The sequence below is a fragment of the Xiphophorus couchianus genome, chromosome 13 (genome assembly GCF_001444195.1).
Source record: "Xiphophorus couchianus chromosome 13, X_couchianus-1.0, whole genome shotgun sequence".
Classification (NCBI taxonomy): Eukaryota; Metazoa; Chordata; class Actinopteri; order Cyprinodontiformes; family Poeciliidae; genus Xiphophorus; species Xiphophorus couchianus.
In genome coordinates this window covers 9,552,390-9,577,078 of record NC_040240.1, presented here as the reverse complement: position 1 = coordinate 9,577,078, position 24,689 = coordinate 9,552,390, and the positions used below count along the sequence as shown (strand labels likewise).

Below are 24,689 nucleotides of genomic sequence, written 5' to 3'. Positions count from 1 at the left end.
CGAAAAGAGAAAGTTACCCAAGATAAGCTAAGGGAGGCAGCCGATGTCGCACAAAATAAATGAAGGGTCTAATTCCTCATGACACTTATCTAATAAAAGGCAAATTTCAAGTATTAGAGTGACAAAGAGTCGCAATAGGAACCACTTGACAGTAATTGCCTTGCAGCCGGTCTATTTGACTTTGGATATAGATTTCTATAGAGCAGATTTGAGCAGTCAGTCATGAAAGACTGAGGCACTCACAGTCAGACAAAACTTTTCAGCTCCCAGCATGACGCAGTCTTAAAAGCAGAGTTACAAAATGCTGCTCTGTGCAGGTTCCCTGAATCTGTCAAATTTTCAGTCTCTTTTTTTTTTTAATTTGTCATAATTACTATTTTAAAATATTACTGGCTTCTGCAGATTATCAATATTGGCTGTAGAACATCTAGTGGGATTGAAATTATTGCTTTATTTACCGTTTTATTTTCTCGAAATGAACCCTGTTTATTTCTTGACTTAAAGCTGAAAACAACAAACTAGAGCCGAGTGTTTGTCTTTGCTGTGTGTCGTGTGGTGAGGCTCCAGAAATAAGCTGCATTTATAATGCTTCTTAGGGTTTCTGAAGACGTTTTATGCTTTAACCATAGGTTTGTTGGTTGTTTTCTGTTCAATACTTCAGTGCATTTTTCTCTGCAAAAAAAATAAAAAACCCTCAAAAAAAAAAAACATCAAATCTGCTCACATTTTTCTCTGGGAAGCAGCAACATTTTTCTGCTCCTGAAAAGAAATGTTATTCCTGATCAATTCAAAGCTTTGGTGCTACTTCTCCCCTGAGGTGCTCCGTGACAGGAATTTCATGTCCCTTGTGTTTTTTCTTTAGCTGCGAACAGATCCCATTAGACCAAAGTTACAAACATTTGGTCACACACACATGCAGTCATTTGTCTTAATTTATCTTTATTAAGAATCCTTCCTCAGCTGGATAAATATTCTAGCCCCATCCCTTTGATCTCTCTGAAAGAAAACTCTAGGGACAGATCATTATCAAGAAATATCCCAGTTTTTTTTCTTCTTTAATTTAAAATGTTACTTTTATCTCTTTTAAGATCCTTCCGTGAGTTTTCAGTCATGTTTTCTCTGAATCTTAGTTTCCTAACTTTACAGCTAGGCAGATCTTAGTATTTGAAGCTTTGGGACTTTTATTAAAGCTCCTGGTCCGCATGGGGAAATTGTAATTTGGCTCAGAATACTGTGATTCTCAAAGGCAAACATTTAAGCAGCTTGTTGTCTCTCAACTGGTGGATGGCATCAAGTCTCAGAGGATTTAGCAAAAGACTTTCCAAAAACCTTTGCGGTGGTTCCTCTCTATTAGTCAGCTTCAAAGAAAGTGAATCAAAACAATAATTGCAGTCAATTGCAGAGATTGCCTGAAATTACTATATTGCTATTGCAGATTTATGTTTATTCATATCCTCTTGTTGGAACAGTAGACCTTTGTAAAACATTTGTTGACTAATGTACAGATGAAGGCATAGCTTTGGGTTTTAATTGATAGCAGTATTGTTTTTTTTTTAAGGGTCGTTGAGTTTATTTGGCAAAAGAAAGTAATTTCAAATCTTCAAGTCTTCAAAAAAACAATGGCAGGTACAATTTAGGACTGGCATCAAAGTCAGAAAATAAATTGTTTTTATATAAATTGTTGATGATAATGTTTGTTTTTTCCTATTTCATGAAGCTTTGAAGAGGACGTGCTGCTTTTTTGTAGTTATCAGAAAAATTAAGTAAATGGGAATCATGAAATGATTTTAGAAATCTTTGGAAATATTTGTGCATAAATGACAGGGATTAAGGTCACATTTTATCTAATAGCCCTTTGTTTTGGTAGTTTTAGAGGCATATGTTTCAGAAGATGCTTAGACAGGGACTGAATCACCTAATTAGCTAGTAGATTATGTTCTGTCCCTAATAATAAACCTAACTGAATAGTAGCATGTTACCATTGTCAGTATATTTAGCCTTCTTGTGAATAACTGATCACACACTGAAAATTGTGTGTTTTATATGTTGACCCTGGTAAAGGTCAGTCACACTTGGAACCTCCATTCAATTGTTATTTAAAAAAAAAACTAAATATGTACAGTACAGACCAAAAGTTTGGACACACCTTCTAATTCAATGGGTTTTCTTTATTTTCATGACTATTTATAAGGCAAGAAATCCCACTTATTAACCTGACAGGGCACCTATGAAGTGAAAACCATTTCAGGTGACGACCTCTTGAAGCTCATCAAGAAAATGCAGAGTGTGTGCAAAGCAGTAATCACAGCAAAAGGTTGCTACTTTGAAGAAACTAGAATATAAGGGGTATTTTCAGTTGTTTTACACTTTTTTGTTTAGTGCATATTTCCATATGTTATTCATAGTTTTGATGCCTTCAGTGTGAATCTACAATGTCAATAGTCATGAAAATAAAGGAAACTCATTGAAGTAAAAGGTGTGTCCAAACTTTTGGTCTGTACTGTATATATATAAAATATTCTGTGTTCATACCTTGTTATGAAGGTAAAAATGTGGAAGAAGAAAACAGGGGACTTGGCTGCAGACACCTGTGACCTGTGCCAGACAACATGTTGAGAATTTTGAACCAAACTGTGTGAAAACAGCATCTCTCTGTCAAAGACCCTTAATTCTGTTCACAGGGAGTCGGTGACAGAGTAACACCTGAAAAATGTTATCGCTTGGTGTCTTCAATGCTAAAACATATTGTAGGTCTTGTGAAGGCAAAAACGATTTGCCAGCTTTATAAAAGTTTCAACTCCTTAGGTGTTTATGTTTTAGAGAGGTATTATTCAGGGACGAATCTAAATTAACAAATGCAGCTGGAGACAAATTGTGAAATAGCTTGGGTTTGTATTGGCCATACTGAAATCATAGAAGTTGATGGGAGACAAACAGCTTTATTCTTATTATTTGAGTTTTCTCATCCCATCCTAACATTTTGTAATTTTCATCCCAGTTCTTGGCCAACATTTTTAGAATTTAATACGCTGCATAACTGAATTGGTACAATCACATTAACCTATCTTTGTTGCTTTCGCCAGTATCACTGCAAATGTTTTAAAGTAGCATATTATTGCATTCATATTAGTGTTATCTGCAATGGGTCATATTATTTTGATTTGGGTACAAATGCTGTAGTCCAAATTCAGAACAAACATCCTGGTAAATTTAATAGTTGCTTTTATGTGCTTTTTATGCAGTGAATACATTTTGCTACTTTACTCTTCAGACAGTAACACAGGTATAATGAACCAGTTATTTAATCTGTTTGCCTGCTCAGGCAGCCACCATGCAGTCGACTAAAATGACTGTAGCTTGTTGCTGGGCAGCTGTACTTCTCTCACAGTATTACCTTAATAGGAAATTTGTCTTGAAGAAAAAAATCTTCCATAACAGGAATGCTTAGTTTTTATTATTACTTAGAAACTGTGGAGTACTCATTACGTTTACAAATTTAGAGCATGTTTAGAAAGTTCAAAGAATACTTACTTATACTAATCTAGCAACCCTGAATAGGAGTATCTAGATTCTTTTTCTTCTTTCTTCGCTTTGGTTTGTTATTTTGTTTGTATTTCTTTTTAATTATTGTAAAGCACTTTGAACTGCCTTGTTGCTGAACATGTGCTCTATAAATAAAATTACCTTATCTTATCTTACCTTTTAAAGGAAATAAACTCTTATTTCAGCCAGCTGAATAGCAGTGTGTAGAAATTTAGAGAAACTTAAGATACTCCAGCTTTAAGGTTTTAGGCTGAACTTAGCTTTCAAAATACAGTTTTTCTTAGGTTTATCCTTTTATTTTTATATTTTTGTGATAATTTCAAAGTAGCAATATTTTTTATTTACTTATGAATCATTAAGATAAATTGAAAATGCTTTTGGGTTTTTTTATATAAAAAAATGTTAGTAAGACACATTTCTTTAAAAATATTGCCACTAGTTTAATTTGAATCCTCTATTTGTAGCTCAATGAAGTTAAAACCTGCCTTGCAATTATTTTGTATTGTTTTTGAGAAATATAAATATCGGCGCCAGGAACAACTTGTAAATTAAAACTTTGTTTGTTATGCAAGTGTTACTGTTATGTCTTATTCAGACACATTCAGAGGCAGCATGGCCTCAGTTATATAAGTAAAATAATAAAAGACCGAAGCTATAAATTTTAGGGGATCTTTTAAGTGGCTCATTAACCAGACAACCAGTTCGGAGTGTCAGTGCCAGACAGATAATTAACACACTGATCCTCACAGTGTCTTTTGGCTTTATGGTGTCATGGCACATTCTGCCAAGTTCTTTTTCTAATGTAAAGGGGAGGGTATGTTTTGTCACTTTGAGTTCAGATTGAGTTATTTCTCACTTACTGATGTACTTCAGGGATGATCTAATGGAGCGTTCTCATTAGATGGATCGTTCTTTGACTGTTCTGGATATAGGAGACTCAGCTTGTGCCTTTCTGCCATGCTGAACCAGCTATAACAGGTATCTCATCAGGCAGATTTAAACGCTTGTCTGCAATACGCTTTAAAACGTGTCTGGCGTGATTGCTAAAAAATAAGTCACAGATATTTACGCCGTTTCTCTAAGGAAACTTGTAAAATTATATTATTCGAATCACAACTTTGCAAATAAGCTCTTAAAAAGGTTTAACTTTGATTTTGCCATCAAATGTGAATACTTCTTTTATTGCAGCTGTCAGATTGAGGTGCTTCAAGTTTGATTGATGTCAAGCATCTTCTGTTTGGAGGCGGAGGTGACAGGAGATATTGAATAAATAGTGAATTCACAGATAAAGGCTGTAATAGAAAGCAAGGAGGCAGAGGCAGTTTGTCATGAAACAGCTGCAAAAATGATGCGTTATTGTCATAGAAACAAAGAGCTGCTATCCTCATCATACTGAAATGACACAAGGACGTCTTTCTGCCTAAGTGTGTAAACACACACAGAGAAGTCCAGCTTCTCTGCAAATTTACAGCGTTAGTGGTTTTATAAAATCAAGGAAAATGAGGCACAATTTGCCTTTTTTGATGACTTTCAGCAGTTTTCTGTTAAACTATAAGCGCAACTTCAGAAGATTAAAATGAAATACTTTAAACTCTGTTGTTTAGTATTGATGCTACTAAAATGGCTTTCTATTTTCACTTTAAACCCAACAGTTATTAGAAATAACTTAATATAAGACCACAGGTCGGCACCTCAGCAGTCCTTGAATGCCGTCTTTAACACTATTGTCACGGATTTATTGTGACAAATAAGAAGCTCCACTGCTTCCCATAGACACACTGACTTAACTACCACATAATGAAGTTGCCAAATGAAGGATAAAATTGCTTAAAGAACCTTTTAAAAGGCAACCTGTGTGCGCAACACAAAGAGAGGAAGGTTTCTCAAAGTTAAACTTGCTAAACTCCTGTAGTTTGATCTGACATAACCTCCTTCTTTTTAGGAACCGCTTTGTTCAGAGCCAGTCTTACTGCTGCTGAACCTCCTGTAGTGTAGGCCTCTTTATTTCGCTATTGTGAGCCATCTCTTCTTTTGGAATGGCTTCTAAAGGTTTTTAAGTGCCTGAAAATCTTTACTCCCTTGCTTGTTGATTGAGGAGCTACAGGATCTCAACATAGGCAGCATTATATGCTATCTTTAGTACTCTGCTACTTTTTAAGAGCTTGTCTCTTTTTTTTTGCTGCTGTCACTCTAGCTCTTCATAGAGTAGCCATACCTTCCTTTCTTTGTCCATCCTCTATGAGAACAATACACTATTGCAGAAGTGTGAGATCTGAGCTCTCAATTTGCGAGGCAAGGGACATTTCTAAGAGCTTTTCATCTGCAAAATGAAGCATTATATATATATATATATATATATATATATATATATATATATATATATATATATATATATATATATATATATATATATGATGCAGTGAGAAAAATAGTGGAATGTCCCTGTAGCTCTGTTGTACTAACACAGCCCAGTGTCTCAATTTCCCAGATGCCTTCTTGGGTAATAAAGTTTTACTTTGATACATTCAATTAGTGTTCAGTAAGATAAGCATCTGGGGATTATTAAGCTGTTTTTGATCAAAGTTTCATGTTTAGCTTTTCACTTTAAAACTGTATTCTTGAGACTGACATTTTATTTGAGGATGACATGTCTTTTTGACTTCCTACTTTGGCCAAATGAGTTCTTGGCTCTTATCTTGAGTAAAACATCAATAACTAAAGAAGAATTAAGAATTGTACTTTACCATGACTTTATAATGCACAAACTTCACCCATATCACGATGGCTCCTTTTTTTTCATGAGTGATCTTGTATTTGTCATGGTCATTGGCATTTCAACTTTATATTAAATATTGATCCATATTTACACTGCTTACTTATGGTCCAAGTCAATGGACCTAACTATAGTCAATGCATTTATTATATTTTCTGGCATCAGAAAAAATAAAAATTAACACTTTTTTTAAAAGAAACAAACTCCTGCTTATATCTTTAACAGCTGCTGAACGTAAATCCAACAAAGGCCACATCCTAATAAGTCAAGATATCTGGAAAGCTCTGTCTCATCTCCCCTTTTTCAGCCCCTTTAAAACAATACATGGAAGAAACTTAATTTATCCAATATGGCATTCTTCTGCACACACACTTGGCAAAGAAGGAAGCACATGGTGTTGGTTTACTTTTCCCCCCATCGAGCCCATCTGCCATTTTGATTGAGTGTGGTCATAACAGTGAAAACATAATGGCATGTGCAGTTTTATATTTGAGAAAATAAGATAAAAAAAGAAAAGTACGCGAGGCGGAATTGTTGCTTCAAATTTCATTAATGATAAGTCTGAAGATTCACCAGCTGTGGTTTGTTGCACCGCAAAAAAGCCAACGACTGCTGAGGTTGGTACAGGAAATATGACCGACGAATGAATATGCAAAGAAAGAGTACTCTTAGGAATAATAGATTTACAAAAAATAACCGTTTGCCTCAATATTTGAACAATAAATTAGCTTTAAGTTAATTTATTTATAGTGAAAACTGCCAGATTGCATTGTGCATGACAGATAAATTCATTTGTAGATTAAGTATCTGCTTCAAATGTTTTAATGAGCAATTTTCCTAAGAATTTGCATACTTTAAAATCTCCAAAATGATTTAGCAAATCCAATTATGTATCTGCTAGGAATTATGCTGTGTCAGTAAGTAATATTACTAGGTAATATTGGATATTGGGCCTCGTTTTGTTTGCATAAAATGTAGTTTTTCATTTTGTCCAAAATATTTTAAAAAGAGAAGCTTTTTGAAAGAAAAGTTGTCCAAGTTGTCCGGTCCCACAATAAGGGACTTTATTTTGGCGCAGAACTAAAAAAACAAAACATTACATATACTGTTAAATGCCACAAATGTTTTCTTACTTTTTTTTTGTTGCTTTTTTGCTTTTTCCTTTGTTTACCTTGTTTGCCATTTTCTGAGGACTTGCTTGTATTAACTGAGGTGTCCCTGCAGTCCTGTTATTACTTTTGATCTGGTTATGAAAAAGAAACAACTATTTATTACTGTGTATTACAAAGGCAATAGGAGTGGTTGGTTTTAAAAGGGGTTCTCCTTTTCCTTAAGAGAAACATGCATGTGGAAGAGAGATGAAACATTTTGAATTATACTTTGATGTAAAAGAGAGAGAGAAAAACTGGACTTGGTAGAAATAGAGATGATTGCTTAGCAGCAATGGCTACTTACTAGAGAAGAAATTTCCGTTTTTTTCTTAAAAGTCGACATTATCGTCATTAAAATATTTATCCATTTCCAAGGAGCCTTCAGAAACATTGATAGTAGAACTGCAATAAGACATGTTTTCTGGGAAAATTAGTCTTTACTGTCACAAACAGAATAACCATTTTCCATTCTGTTTCTCTGTTTGAAGCTTCCTCTTTTAGTCCACAAAAAACAACCTCCCTCATAAAGTTAATGTGTTTTCATCCCACTTGTTTTATTGCAGCTAAGTAAATTGTTGTTTGGTAATGGTGATATTAGGCAAGACCACATAAGTTTGCTTGACTGAATTACAAGATAAAAAGCCCCTGAAATGTCTGAACCGCCACTAATAGGGACATAGGTATATTGCATAAATTTATGAGCTGATAAATGAACTGAGGATTTGTTAATACTTAAATGTTTATACAAGTAGACATGCTTCTTTTTTTTAAACCCTGATTTACAGTTTGCATATCACTTGCTTTCTGTTTGCCACATTGTGTGAACACATGGCCCCCAGTTATTGTTTATTTTCCAGATTGTTGAGTCATTTGCTATTGTTCAATAATCTTACTATTGGCCTTTCTGGCAATTACTCCATAACCCCTGCACATATTTTATTTTTATCTTCTTTGATACAGCTGAAATGCTTTTGAGAAGTCCTTTCTCAGCGGCGATGGCTCTTTTCTGAATCCAGTGTCCAAAATGACAGATTTACCGTTGCATAAAGCAGATTTATATAGTCGCTTTTTTGTGTGTGTGTGTGGAAGTGGGAAGCATTTTTAGAAGGGAGTTATGTTTCCAAAATAAAATTAATTTGGTATATGATAAACTTGATATAAATCAGTTTTCTTTGTTTATCATGGGTTTATTCTAAGTTTTGCGTAAATAATAAAGTGCTTTAAAATTGTAAAGTTACCAATTATAACTGACCGAGCATGAGTTGTTACAGTAAAATTAAAAGCCTTACTTCAGAGAAAAAATATGTATAACTATTCTTTCCAAGACCGGATGAATGCACAAACGCCAAAAAACCTTGAGGAACTCGAAGTGAAGAACGTCGTCTCTCGACCTAAATAAAATAAAATCTTATCATTAAAAATGTTAACATGTTAATCTTATGAATGACTTTCAGCCAAATGGTGCAGCAGTCATGTTTGAACTAATTGCAGAGAGATAACCTCAAGTTTCTGGAAAGGTTGAAGCTTTCACATATTAGGAGGCAGCAGCAGATCTGAGCTATAAATTGTTTCCAGAGCTACATACCGTTCATTTTTTATGCAGTATGTATGCTGGACTGTCACATTAACTTATTTTACTGAATAGTTGGCTCTTTGAGGTTTACAAGCTGTATTTTTTAAAAACTGTCTTCCTTGATTTACAACAACATTTCGCCCCAAACCCTTAGTATCATGAAGTGCTCCTTCATGATACCAGTATTTTAACCTTGACCCAAGCAGGCCTTTTACTTTTTAAAAGAAATAGTAATTCTTGTAACTGTAATTTGGTAATATAAACTAAAACTGTTACTTCGTCAGTTTACGCCCTTGATATCTAGATCTCAATGGGGTTTTAACCTGGTTAAATAAAGGAAATGATTGAATGAATAAATTCATATTTTTCTCTGTGTCTACTGCAGGAAATCATTTGCATTAACAAACAACCTGGAAAAAATGAGTTGCATGAAGGGCAGAATTCAATTAAATTCAGTTTTTTTCATATAAACTCAATTGACAACACATGTCGCAAGACACTTTACAAAAATAGTCAATCCAATCCCATGGGCAGATTCAAAGTCAAGTAGATCCATTTCAATTGATACTAACAAACACACTCAAGTTAAACGTATTATTCAAATTGATTTTTTTTTTAAATATATTGAAATCTTAATTTAGAAGTGACCACTCCTGACTGACATGGTTCTGAATGGAGGCAACAATCTGAATTATCCATCCAAGCTTCATTATTTGGTTATTGCCATTTATTTCCCCAAGAATGAATCCCCTTTATTAACTTTGTGTTGTTTAGAGTGAAAACATCAGCATAGTATTACCAAATAATTGCATTATATTAAGTTTATTCCTTATTATTAGTGAAACTAATTCTGCATTGCCCTAATCTGCCTTGCTACCACTCAGTGATTACATTGTAAAAGTTTTGATAATTTTATGTTTCCAAAGTGTCAAGTTTTTTACTAACAATCAACTGGTCATTTTAACATCTTAATAAAATTTATTACTTCAATGTAAATATAACATAATCAACAAACAACAAATTCACTTCTCTTGGCCCACTGGGGTTTATTTTTGCTTCAAAAACCAATCTGATGGGATGCTGGAAAAGTCTATTATTGTGTGTGAGTTGTGCAAAAAAGAGTTAGCCGATCACCAAAGTTATTCATGCAAAAAGTACCGTCTCAATGCAAAACATGTTGGAGCAAGCACAGATGTCTCCAACTTTGTGTTACCGTTCACAGTCCACATTTCTAAACAAATATTTTTTCAGTGATCAGGGGTTCCTGAAGCACTTGAAAGCTGGTAGAATGACACTGTTCATCAATCTGATGGTTGAATAACCTAAATAACAGATTGAAAACAATGTCTTGTTGAGCTCATTTGTGTATTTATTCAGTCATTTAGCAGAAAAATTGCTTCTTGACTTGAAAATGTTTCTTATGTTGTTCATATATGTGTTTTGGTTAATTGTGATTAATTAGACACTCATCGAGTCCCACCACTATTTTAAACTGATCCGTGATTCACTCCCCAGTCCTCAAATAGACTTCTTCTGCAATCCATACTTGGAATTGCCTCAGCTATAAAAGCTTCCCGGGGCGAGACAGAAAATGCGCAGTCATGATTAAATTCAGGCTGAACAGGATCACCGTATCTAAGTGGACAATGTGGCTCTTCATTGAAAGCTCTTATTTGTTAACTAGCTGCATAATTTCTCCGAGTCTTTTAGAGGCAGTTTTACAGAGGCTTGCGGCAACAACAGTGTTGAATCTCTGTATGCCAGTATGATCCATTACAGCAACAAGACGTGCCTTAGAGATATATTATGATGATCTGCCTCACTTCATGACTTCTTTTTGCAGATACAGATAATTATGATTGATGGGAAGGGACTCGGGCTGACTTTATTTTTTCTTTCGTTTTCTATTTCTGCTGCTTCTTAAATGAAAGGATAAAAAGCTTGTTGGATAAAGAGGTGTTTTGAAAGATATCCAAAAAGGAAGATACATTTGATCACTTGAAGAATGTGTGGTCAGCAGATTTTTAGATTGAGTTAGTTTAGTTTCTCCCTCAAGTTTGATTGAATTCAAAATCGTTTTTGTATGCAAGAAACTACACATCGCTGGAAGTTTAACTGTGGGCACAAGCACAGAAGCCCTGTGTTGTCATCGTTCTCACAGTTCCAAGTTTACATCTGTATGTTGACTCTAGCTGACAAAATGATTCAGTGTGAGCCCGCCTTTATGATTACTTTGTAAAGTCATCGTATCACTCGTTGTTTCTTTACTAGATGACAGGCTTGCTGTCAACTACACAATGATATCCAAATAGCCTCTGTGTCCTGTTAGCAGCCACATGTCCAAACATTAACAGACTCCAGCAAAGTATTCATAAACGGGGTTAAACAGATATAAATAAAGGCTGAAGGAACATTTTCACATCGCTTTGCGTTGTTACATTGTTCCATGTATTGTATTCCTCGTTGGGTGGTCCTTTAATATTTATTAGATTATGCAGGTTTCTTGGGATATTTACGATTTCACCCTCACTTTGCTTCTTTTTGTGTCTTTTTTGTTTCCAGGGTCCTGTTGGGGAGAATGCAGGAGTCCATGGCCCCCCAGAGGACAGGAAGGAGAAGGTCCCCAGTCCTCACCTGAGCCAGATGGTGATCCTCACAGACAGTGGAACTCTCTATGGGCTGGCACAGAGAGTGGTGGCCACCGAGTCTCTGTAAGCAGCATAGCGCATCATACTACGGCACAGCATTTCATAAATAAGTCATTTATAAGACATCTGGTATGTAGTCTGGGCACTATGATGCAACATGCCAATTATCAAATTCTACTTTTGATGTATTGTGTTAATGCCTACTTGTGTTAATTTTAACAAATCAAAACTTTCTCACTTTGATTTTATCTTTATATGAAGCCCTTACACTCTTTTACTCTTTGTTCTGTTTACACCCTCTATTTATTTGTGTAGTTGTATTTCCTTTGACAATTACAAAAACAGATGCACTACTTAATAGAACCTTTGTTCAAAATTAAGCTAAACATCAGTGCATTGTTGAACAATAATGATGAAGACAAAAGAGATAAGTTGCAGAGGTGACAGTCTATCTTAGGTAAAACCTTGCAAAGAAGAAAATAAGGCAGATTTTCATTTTATCTTAACTTGTTACTCAAAATGGCAGCAGATGACCTCTGACCTCTTCATTATAGGTCACGTTTAACTGCAAAAGCACCATTTTCTGGTTGAACAAACTGGGTAGGTGTGAGGAACATCAGAGTAAGGAATTAGATGTGGTAGTCCAACTGAGGAAGCTGGCCGTCTGGGTGTTGCTGAGCCCTCCGGCTGTTGATGTGGTGTCACATTTCTGCGAGTGTGATCAGATAATGGTGAACTGTAGCGTGCTCTGCTGCTTCTATTTTTTCCCTTGCCTCGAACAGAGGAAGACACAAGATGTTCCAGGTTAACATAACATAGTTTACTCTACGATCAGAGCAAGAGTTCACAGAGCTCATTTATGACCTTCTGAGTAGAATGCTAAGACCTTTCAATATAGAGATTCTAATAAGTGATGTTTCCCCATAAATGGCTTGTATTAGCTGTTTCAGTGTATCCAGTTATGAGCTGAATTACAATCTAAATTAGAAAATGTGTTTTTGTAAACAAACAAGACACATATAAAACAATCATTTGTGCAAAAGATGCACCAAACAGTTTTAAAATGTCACAGTGTATCAGATAATGCATTTAAGAAATTCTAAATACATTTCCTACCAGACAGGGGTCATTACGCATTAGCATTCAATGAACTGCCCAAATCCAAAGTGAGTGTGCTTTGCATTGGCATAGAAACTGCTCTTAAGTCTGTTTGTTTTTGGCTCTAATGGCCCTGAACTGTCTGCCCAAGCGGCACAGTTCAAACACAGAATGTCCGGGTTACATAGGTCTCACAGAATGTTTTCATTTTCACTGTGGAAAATCTGCTGATCATCCAGGGAGCAGAGACGGTAGTTGATGAGCTTCTGGGCTGTAGTGATGACCCTCTGGAGAGGTTTCTTGTGTCTGACCAGAAGCAGAAGGTTCATCTGTTCATTTAAATAAAACTGGAAACAAAAACCGAAAAGAAGCATCTATTTCAATTGTATACCTTGATTTAGTAAAAGAATAAATAAGTGCAATCTGAATACCATAAATGTTTAAGTAACTTTATTTTGTATTTATTGAATGATATTATGTTAGTGCTACAGTCTTTACTGAAACAAAACTGTCTCTGTAGACACCATATTCATCCTTTTTTTAGTATAAAACAAAAACATTTTTTGTGTGTTTAGAATAAAAGTTCCATGTCTGTAAAATATTGGGTTTTTTTTTTAGAAACATTAAGTTTAGAATAATCCAGTTAAATTTTTTGACATTTTGAAGAATTTCTTTTGAAAACATTTTAAAAGAAAAGTTAAAAACAGAAGAAATTTAGAGGACAAATATATTTCTGCACCACATATCATAAAGTTGTAGCAATAACAAAATGTTAGGGTTTTTGCATAGAACTGTGTCTTTTAAATTTGCATCATAATTATTTTCCGGTATCAGGCTCTTGAGAAACTCATTCAGAACGCATTACTTCACCGCTGAACTGATATATATTACCTTTGTGTTCTTTCAGTGTGTTTTTGGCTGAGCAGTTTGAGTCCCTGCAGTCTCATTTGGACACAATGATGCCTGCTGCCAAGAAACCATTCCTGCAACAGTTTTATTCCCAGGTACTGGAAGCTTCAGCTTTTCCTTTATCTGTCTACAGGCAGGGGTCAGATTTACGACCATGAATTTGATGGTGTGATCATCATTAACCGTGGTCACTCTTCTTCCATAAGTTTAACTATTTCTTTCCATTTTTTTAACAACTCAAATAAAGGTTTTTCATGACAACTGTTTCTAGCATTTTCCATAGTGTAATTTAAATAGTTACCAGATAGCATGCATAACATATCTGGTATACTGTGTTGTTAAGGGCCCGTTTCTGAGGTTTTGTTGAAAACCATCAAAGTACAAGATTTTATAACATTTTCAAAAGAAATGTTTCATCAAAATGAGCCTACTCATAATTCATCAGCAAATGCATCTCTTTTATGTTGATTGCATTTAATTGCTAAGCAGTAATTCACCTTAGAGGAGACGTGACTCCTGTCAAATCACCACATACCGCTTACATTCATCAACATTTGACCTACCTAATGTAAAAAAACAACCAAATTACATCTGTTTTTCCTCTCTCCTCTCACAGACGGTGTCCACAGCCAGCGAACTGCGCAAACCAATATACTGGATAGTAGCAGCCAAGGCTATAGACTACGAGCAAATGCTGCTTATGATGGCCGGAGTTAAATGGGATATCAAAGAGATAATGTCGCAGCACAACGTTTATGTGGATGTTCTGCTGAAGGTAACAGTAGTTGTAAAGGTTACTGTAACGAGTCAAATAATAATCTTGTGGCTTATAATCAGTTTTGCATAAATTGAATCCGTGCTGCAGCTTATTTTTGATATATTTGACAAATTTTGGCAAATGCGATACAATTTTAAGGTGAATATGAAACTGTAGTGAAATATTAATTGAGGATTTCAGCAGAGATAAAAACAAGGAATGTGGGAGTGCTCCTGAATCTTTTTTCATATTCTCACATTAGTAAAAAATACATATTCTGGGTTCTTGCTTGCAGTAAAAGGTGCTGACAAAAAAACAAACTTAAAGGCATACAATAAATAAAGTGAAAAAATGTTTAAACTGTCTTTATTTTACATGGAAAATTCACTGAAAACAATCTTGCATTTTTCAATCAAAAACCTGCGTTACTTTTTGGACCCTTGTTAAATTAGAATAGAGTACTACCTCACTGGGGAAATTTCAGCAGGTACATAACAAATATAAATACATCTATATAAATATTAAGTAATAATAAAGATTGCAAATGTGATGAAATGCAAGGCAAAATAAAGAAAAAAGCGTTATAAGGCACTCATTCAAACCAACCCATTGTCTTAATGCACCATTATGTGTAAACTTTTGACCCGCAGTGAATTTTTTTGATTGATAGTTTTCAACACTGATGTTAAATGGACTTGCTGCTGTTTTTTTTTTTTTTTACGTATTTGTACTTCTGTAGGACTTTAATCAGGGACAAGTCTTAGGATGTGGTTGCAACAACTTATACTAATATTTAATGAGGTCTAGTCATTAAGATTATTGCATATTAATGCAAGTATACGGTTTGCTTTGGGAGTCTGACTTTGTTAAATAGTCATTTTTTTGTGAAGCTTTTATGAGTCAAGTGCGAATCTTTGCGGAAGTGTCATCTCCCCTCATTGCCCTCATAGTTATTTTTAGAGTGAAACGTTTTCACTGAACGCAAGTCTCTTTACATGCTGCCTGCTTGCTCTATGCATTTTTCATGGAGGGCAAAGAACACACAGTCCACTTCATATTTTTTCCTTTTTATATGCAATGAAGAAAACCAGAATGCATTACTTAGCTAACAAAAGATGAGGTTTTGTTGAATATTTTTATTTATTGTTAAATAAATTGCTTTTAATTGTATTAGAAATTATGAGCAAACCTCTACCAAACAGATAGATAAATGTAAAACTAAAAAATAGACTGTGTATATCAGTTAGATGGGGTTTTTTTGTTTTGTTTTGTTTTAGCAAGAACTCAGTTTTTATGTTTAATTCTACTAATTCAACACTTAGAAACAACTTTGTGAGAGAAAAATTGTCACACAGGCTCTGTTTTTAACTGGCTATATGTGTCAGACCAGTACAGCTGATAGTCTACATGGAGTACATTACATCAAGCATGTATTTTCCCCCCATCAGGTGCTAATACCATGCGTCGTCAACCTGTCAGACAAACCTAATGCACATGGACTGAGTTATGGTTCACTGATTAAAAATAGTGTGCCCTATTTTGTTGCACTGCACACACTTACAAACACACAGGCATATTTTATTCATGAACTCAGGTTGATCGCTGTCATTCCGTGATGATTTGCATATAAAGTGGTGCAGAAATGCAGAAGGCTCTGAATGACTTCTGTGACAAAATGCTTAAGCCAGAAGTCATTATGAGGCTCTCTGTAAATAAATGACATTTCGTTCTTTCGTCAAAAAGTTGTGTTAGCTTTACAATCCTTGGTTCATGTCTTACTTAAAAAAGTGGGCTTAAATTAAAGTTGTAAGACACATCAACAAACACCTACTAAATAGAAAAGCCCTTTACTGAGGAGCATCCATCTTATTTATGCATCTTCTATATAGCCACTACTTTTGCTTCTGTAAAAAGAAATGTACTGTCACGACTGTTTGTCATCCATAATTGAACATTTCAGCAAGCCGCAAAGTACATAACACAAACTCCTTCTGTGGGAGTTTTTATGGCTGCAAACCAGGAAACATCAAAACACAGCACACATAATGCAGCTGATGGCCTCTTGTGACCAAAACAACACTGTACATGTTTATATCCTGCAGTCTGCGTCGTCCTCTGGGATAGTTTCTCTTAACATTGTGTCAAAACATAAAAAGCTGGCAATGAGTAGCTGTGCTTTAACGGTTAATTTGGCCTTGCCTATAGGGTACAATGTTAGAAAGAGTTCAAAGGTTCACTTAAAGTATGTCTTTTAGAAAGTGTAATTAAAACCCCTGTGCAGTTGTAATTTAGTTTGAGACAACTCTAAAAGCCCACTATTAGATTAGGATGTTGCTTGGTGTATTATTTGTTCCTTAGTGGATTAATGTTGTTCAGTCCTTTCTTCATTCTATTCCTTACATAATAAAATGGTATTGTGGTATTTACACCAAAAAGTAAAGCAGAATAGTAAAGCAAGTAAATTGATTCATTTGCTTTTCCCTATTCCAGTTTGGTACAGTAATTTTGTCTGAAGCATTCTCTTTACATGAAAATAACCTGCTCAATTTAATAACATTGTATTTTTATAGAACAAAGTAAGTGTAGCCAGGCTGTCTGCCAGCATTCAAAATAGCATTACTTTAATAAGAGTGATGCATGGATTCCTCTAGTTTCCTCTCAATAACGGTTTATCCCGGGCAAGAATATTTTTTAAGATAACCAAAATTTGATGTGTTACAGCTTTTTCAATTGACCAGTGTGCAGCAATGATTGACTGAATGAACCTCATAATTAAGACAGTAAGCTAAATAAGAAATATACCTGGTATTTAGCTTTGAAATAACTTCTTTTTTAGCAAAATGTTGTATTTTGCTAACATAATTTGGGATACATCAGAAAAACTGATAACCTTTCAATTTCAATTAATTTCCCAGTGTGCAAGTCCACCACGTCGGATGCAAAATACCTACAGTTAATCCGTTTTTTATTGGGGGGTTTTCTCATATGCTGTCTCCTCTATCCTCTTAGGAGTTTGAGCAATTTAACAAGCGGATTGGTGATGTTTCCAGACATGTGCGCATTCCTCTGCCTGTGTCCAACGTCCTGTGGGAGCACTGCATCCGCCTGGCTAACAGGACTTTGGTTGAAGGGTAAGAAAGACTGAAGGCGTTCCTCTGCATGACACAAACATCTCAGATCCCTGGTTATTCTGGTTAGACTGTGTGGTCAGAACAATGTTGTGGTGACATATTGTCAACATGGAATCAATAACATCTCTGTGTTCTTTCCAGTCTTTTACTGAACAAATTCTCTAAAAGAATGTCAAACATTCTGAGTGTTGCACTATTTTTGTCACCAAGAATAAATTTGAACTGTGCGGTAGGAGTTTGAACCAGCATGAGTAAATTCAAAGAGTGGCAACACTAAAAGTGTCGTCTGATATTGTCACCAGATTCTACTCTGGTAAACACTAAGATAGATCAATGACAGATAGGGAGTAGTTTAAGTGCCTGAATGGTGGCTTGTGCATTTTGTTTTTCATTGAATTTAGGAGGGAAAGAAACAGCCAGGTGTGAGTAATTAAATGCAAATTATTCTTTTAGATGTATATCACCGTGGCACTTGGGAGGAAAAACTTCACCAATTAACTCTTGCTGTCGATCAAGCAGGGAAGGATTATAAGACAATTTTGAAACCGACATTTTCTAAATGAATATTAAGCCATGAGGTTCACTCTCGTGTTTGGTGAAAATCAAGGCAAAAAGCAAAACATCTCATACCAGCTGTCACATGTAGTGAGGCCAGGAAGGATGATGTGGTTGAATCGAGCATGAACTACTCTGTATGTTAAAGTACTTTAAAGTGCAATGTGAAGACATGTGGACCAAACATGAAAACGCAGCATCAAATCGACTGAAGAATTGCTGATCAAGAAAGGATCAGAGTGTGTCAATCGCTCAGCCATTGTCCAGAGCAGAAGTCTTGAAACCTGTGGCTCTTTGGACTTCCACAATGCCTCCTAACAACTTTGCCTGAAAATGATGAACAAGTCAAGTTTTAAAAATGGGTGTGCAGATTTTAGTTATTTTTTCATGGAATAATTAAGTTAATTATTTTAGCACGCCACTTGCAAAATGTATTGGGTTTTTTGCTCTTATCGTAACTTCTTAGAAGTAAAGCTTCGAAATCGTCTCAGGTAAACTAAATCAACTACGTTTAAACTAAAGAAACCACTTAAAGCACTTCAGACTGTTTCCTATTTATTAAATTCCACTCTTGCAGGAACCCCCTCGGTGCCGGTTACATCTCTTAAGCCTCTCTAAACTCCCATCAGAGGATGACCTCAGCGCTGAGCTCACAAAACAGCACATTGCTCTTGACACATCCCTTGTAATGCATTTAACCACTTTCCTCCCCTGAAAGTGAGAGGAAAATGGGATGTGATAGGTGATGGAAAGCAGCAGTGTTTGTATTTTTTTTTGTTAATTTATTTTTTTCTGAGCATTAGCATCCCCACTGTCTTTATACTCACGTGTTGAGTGTGTGTGCGAAGTGGGCTTTTTAGACGGTAGGTGTGATAAATCCTTCTGCCGGGTGGTGACAACGAGATGAGCTACCTGCTAGCAATTGTCTTGGGGTTTCACACATTTTTAATGGGACGTGGAAAGAATGTGGACTTTGGCTGCTTCAGGGTTTTTTACTTAAACTAGTTACAGGGACTCTGTGGGTGTGATTGCGGGCGCAGAGTACGATTAAGGTTGAAGAAAATTCACCTAAATGCTTTAGTGCTGCTCAAGTGTTTTCAAGCAGAGGGCAAACACTGAATATTGAGCGTAGGTGGAAGGGCTGCCCTTACCCGCTGTGAAGGGGAAACATGTTTACCTCCCCGGATATTTGCTAAACACGTTTCCTCTCATTTTGTGAGAGAACGTTTGAACCCACTCCAGTGAGTAAATGTGCCATTACGACTCAGACTTCTGCTGCTTTCCTTCTTCTCCCGGTACACTTCTTCGAGCAGCGTAAATACACAGGAACACACACGCACTCCTCCCAGCCCTATAGAGCCTGATAGAGTGGTCATACTTGTTTGTTTGAGCTCTGCCTCCCTCAGACTCTTATCTAATTTCTCTGTCCAGAGCTTGTGTCTTTCCACCGAGACGCACAAAAATGGCTCTGTTAGCATTCTGCTCTGGAGTTCAAACGCTCCACAACAAATTCTGACAAGCAAAATTTAAAATTCTGAGAAGCAAAAAAAAAAGGAGGAGAAGGCAAAAGAGAGAGGTAATAAACAAGAGAAAGCTGGTGCCTCTGGAACCTCAAGGTGGAGGATCCTCCAGAGGCTTGTGGTGCATGAAGCTACTATTCGGCCACCGCTAACCAGAGCTCACAAGCAGAAACGGTGGCAGTGGGCCCAGCCATACATGAAGATTAATTTTCAAACAGACTTGTTCACTGATGACTGTTGTGCAACCTGGGATAATCCAGATGGACGTAGTAGTGGATTGGTGGTGGGCCACCACGTCCTAACATGGCTGTGACGTCAACAAGGAAGTGGTGGAGTCATGCTTTGGGCTGAAATCATGGGGAGAGAATCATTGGTCGTCCCCTTCAGAGTCCCTGAAGGTGTGAAAATGACCTCAGCAAAGTATATGGACTTTCTGACTGATCACTTTCTTTCATGGTTCAAAAAGAAGAGCCGTACCTTCAGTAGCAAAATCATCTTCATGCATGACAATGCACCATCTCATGTTGCAAGGAATACCACTGTGTCATTGGCTGCTGTGGGCATAAAGGGGAGAGATTCATGGTGTGGTCACCATCCTCCTCTGACCTCAACCCTATTGAGAACCTTTGGAGTTTCCTCAAGCAGAAGATGTGAGGGTGGATTGCAGTTCATATCAAACCAGCAGCTCTGGGAAGGTTTTCTGACATCCTGCAAAGAAATTCAAGCAGAAACTTTCCACAAACTCACAAGTTCAATGGATGCAAGAATTGTACTGTGATATCAAAGAAGGTTCTATGTTAACATGTAACTCTGTCTGTTAAGATGTTTTTGATTGCAATAGTTTTGATTTTAGTACATGTGACCACTTAATGCTACACATTCAAAGAATGACCGTTTGCAGTTCGTTATAAAACATAAAATGTTTAGAAAATATGCTGTGCATAATAATGTGGATTGGTGCATTCTGAGTTTTTTTTTTTTTTTTGGGGGGGGGGGGGGGGGGGGGGGGGAATGTTCTCATGGGGAGCTTTGTTCAGTAAAATTTGATTTATACTGTAATAGTTAATGACTTGAAAATTATACTGACCATCATTTGCATTGACCATTTAAGAAAATCTGAGAAAATATCACTTGCATAATAATTTGGAACACGGTGTTGTTAGATGATTTCTCCCAGTCAGACTGTAATCAGGCCTAACTATTGAAATCAAAGAAGTAACTTTAGCTACTTTGACAGTAACACTACTACTAGTTGTACAGGACTATGAGGAATCACCTGCTGTCCAGGGAGGCGCTTTGGAAGTAGAGAAGCAGGCTCTAGCTTTATGTTTTCAGCTTAGTCTGCTTTCTTTGAGTTTATTAAGTTTCTGCTTATACAGGACATAAAAATGCCTCTATTTTTGCTCTAAAATCACCGGACTTAAACACATTCTGCAGTAAAGGTGACTTTGTAAGTTGAATAACAAAAATCTTTACATTGTAAGTACTACCTCGGTGGATTCAGAGCACTCAGCAAATGCAGCAGTCTTTCAGTGGGTGCGCTGTTATTTATTTTGAGACTCAACAGCTTCCTACTGCACCTCTACAATCTGCAGCAAACCAGTGTTACCACTCATATTTGCTGAAGATGACAGTACTTGGTTCGAGTGTCCATGCATGAAAAATATAAACCTGAAACGACAGCCTCTCCGCCACACTCATGCGACCCGTTGCTGCGATGGCTCACAGGTATTAAATGAAATCCTTTTCTCCCTCTTTGCCCTCCGCTGTAGCTACGCTAACGTAAAGAAATGTAGCAACGAGGGCCGAGCCCTGATGCAGCTGGACTTTCAGCAGTTCCTAATGAAGCTGGAGAAACTGACTGACCTGCGTCCCATCCCCGACAAGGAGTTTGTGGAGACCTACATCAAGGCGTATTACCTTACTGAGAACGACATGGAGCAGTTTATCAAAAACCACAGGGTAAGACGGCCGGTTTAATATCAAATGGATGGGTTTTGCGCAGAACGTAAATTGGATTTCGCTTGTCTTTATCTCTCCTGCTTGCTTTCCTTTGTGTTCCGGTGTGTGTTGATGCAGGAGTACTCCATGAAGCAGCTGGCCAATTTGGTGAACGTGTGTCTGGGCTCGCACATCAACAAAAAGGCTCGTCAGAAACTCCTGGCTGCCATCGATGACATCGACAGACCAAAGAGATAGACTCGCGAACGTCTCGTTTAAGCAAACGAGTAGAGATGAATGTGAGCGAAAACTCACAGCTGAATGTTTTCTTTTACAGTTTAAATTATGAAGGATTCAGAGAACTGCGCAATATACACAACTGAAGACGTCAGTCTAAGTCACATTTGTCAGCCTGTTGATAATATATATCAATGTTGTCCTTATATGGTCACAAACACAAGCTCCTGTTGTTGAATGCGCTCCGTGTACGTCAACTTGTATTTCACATTAAAGGCGTTGCAGGTTTTCTACGCACAGATGGATTATAAGTTAGCTGCTTTCTCTTTTGTAATCAAATTTGAGCTTTTCTCATATAAACTTCTAAAACATCACAGGTATGGATATGACACAACAGGTTCTGTTAGACAGAAGATGCATTGATTTGATAATGTCGCACCGTTCTGTCTGAATGTGTTCACTTATAGTGGGAGAGTTGATCAGCATTAATGACTCACTCTTCCAGGCCGTACTGTACGCTCGCTGTATAATATTTGGCTTCAGGGCGTTGTTCGTCGTCCCTGACTGGAATGTGTGCGTTTTTTATTTTTATTTTGTTTTGTTCTGTCCACAAATTAGATAAATGTAATATAAAGATGATGATTCTGAAAATAATATAAATTACTATAGTTTGCCCTGCTGTTATGTGTTTGCACCAACTGTGTGTGTTTCTGTCCCTTCTCAGGAGAGGTGTGTTTTCCATTTTGGTCATCTCGCTCAGTGTCCTCATTCAGTGTGACCTTCACTCAGCAGTGAAACTCGGTTTATTTGAGCTGATTTGCAAGCTGAGAATTGTCAATAATAATATTTAGAAGAGCACCGATTAGGGTTTTGCAGCCAATTTCCCACCTGCAATTACAGGCTTATTCAGATTTATGCTTTAGATAATATCGTAAAACTAAGATAAAGTTTTTATATATTTATTTCAGAAATTAGTGCAGCTAGCTTACCATAGCTAAAAAAAAAAAATCTGCATCTGCATGTATTTCTAGAGGATGTTGATTCTTTTTCTCACCTCGGAGATTTCCAAAAGGCTACCAACATTTCCATATTTGCCATGATCCATGAAGCGGTCGCGAAAGGTTAAAACTAACCAACTCTGTTGTAACGTGTTTCTTTAGGTTTTGCTCTCTTGAAGCCTTGATGAACTGCAGATACTTCAACATCTTTTAGAACATAATTTACTTAGAAATCATCTCTCTGCTTCATCTGGCCTCATTGTTGACACGTCGCTGGCACTGAAAACGGCTTACTGTTTCCTTCAGTAACAGCATCCACAACGAAGAGTTTAGTGTTGTGTTGTGCATTCACTGACTGGAAAAATATGGAATAACTGCATTTCTGGCTCACTGGCCATCAATGTTGCATCTCAAAAAAAAAAATTAGATAATAGCCGAAACATGTTGTGAACCAGATGTTCCCACCCCAGATTTTTCTGTGGGATTTGTTTGGGATTTTTTTTGAGGAGACATTCCACATATTGGAGCAATAGGACTCTGTTAAATTTACAGTAAGGCTTAAGATAAAAAGTTTCTACTATATCTGTAAGTTTAATTTGAAAACATATTTCACACCTGTTTGTGGTATTAGCAGAAACCAACATTTAAACAAAGCTTTACCTTGAAAATGCCAACATTTGCATAGAACATTAAAAATAACAACTCATTCTGTTACATAAAGAACTTAGGCTTCAAGTACATTTCCATATTATATGAAATAATTCAGATCCTGTTGTCTGGTCAGACAATATTCACTTCAAGGGTTCAACTTTTAAAAATGCATTTTTGAACCAAGTCAGCAAAACCTGATGCAATAGTCATTTAAAAACATTCTTACCTTATTTTAAAGTGTTTATCTCATTTAGAGACTTGCATCTAACAAAATTCTAGAATAAAATGTGCAAATTTGATTAAAATCCTGCAAAGCATTGTTATTGTTGTCTGTATGAGCACATTAAATTATCAACTATGCAAGTTAGACCTCACGACCACGTTTGGGTGAAAAGGGTGGCTTTGTACTGATAAATGAGTCCCACGTTGTTCTAATTTAATAAAACAGTTTGGGATTTATCCATATTTGTCTCCAAAATATCATCCATACACAGTTAAAGCATAAAGGCAAAACTTTCCTGGATAAAAGAACGGAGCAGCTGAGAGGCTTCCTTTATTCACCTAACCGTCTAAAAATGGAAAAAATAAAAATAAATAAATAAATCAAGTTCCAGTTTTTGCGGTAGCCTCATCGGTTCATCTTGTGTGCAGCTATTTCAGGAAAACAAACTGTAAATATGAATACTTTGGACAATGGCTGTATTTCTTTCATGCCTTTTTCTGTTGTTCTTTTTATATGACCGCTGTTGTGGATGTTATCACCTCGTGTAACTTATCATCCGAGTCAAAGACAAACATTTAACGATCAAGTTGAACTTCAAGTGCACTATAGTGAAAATCTGTGTGTAATGATTGTTGTTACTGTAGGGGGAAGAAGGATGACAAATAAATGAATACACTAACACTGGAAATGCTTCTTGTCCGTATGTTGTCACGTGAATAAGCCTGATATCATATTGCTGTCAATGTTTTAAATGAATTAGCATCAACTTTCAGTGGTCCTAATGTTTTGCTCAGCTAGAGGCTATGTCAGGCTAATTAATGTGATTTTCTGTGTGGCTAAAAGGAATCTAATTAGGTTGCCCTCACTGATCTATAAGGGAGTCCTTATAAATATGACATCTGGATGTTTTTTTAATAATATTCTTATATCTCACTTTAGAACAGATTAATTCTTATGTGTCCATACAGGAAATGCAGCCTT

General features: G+C 36.3%; 1 protein-coding gene across 2 annotated transcripts in view; it reads left to right on the top strand.

Annotated features, from left to right (window-relative positions):
• vps50 (VPS50 subunit of EARP/GARPII complex) overlaps window positions 1-24,392 on the top strand; it is a 110,432-nt gene extending 86,040 nt beyond the window's left edge. For both annotated transcript variants that reach the window (XM_028036317.1, XM_028036316.1), the window contains 6 exons: window positions 11,603-11,751; window positions 13,694-13,790; window positions 14,312-14,470; window positions 17,462-17,583; window positions 21,431-21,620; window positions 21,738-24,392. In XM_028036317.1, coding sequence (XP_027892118.1) covers window positions 11,603-11,751; window positions 13,694-13,790; window positions 14,312-14,470; window positions 17,462-17,583; window positions 21,431-21,620; window positions 21,738-21,857 — 837 coding nt within the window. In that variant the 3' untranslated portion in view covers window positions 21,858-24,392. The remainder of the gene's footprint in view (window positions 1-11,602; window positions 11,752-13,693; window positions 13,791-14,311; window positions 14,471-17,461; window positions 17,584-21,430; window positions 21,621-21,737) is intronic.
• Window positions 24,393-24,689: the final 297 nt, after the last annotated feature.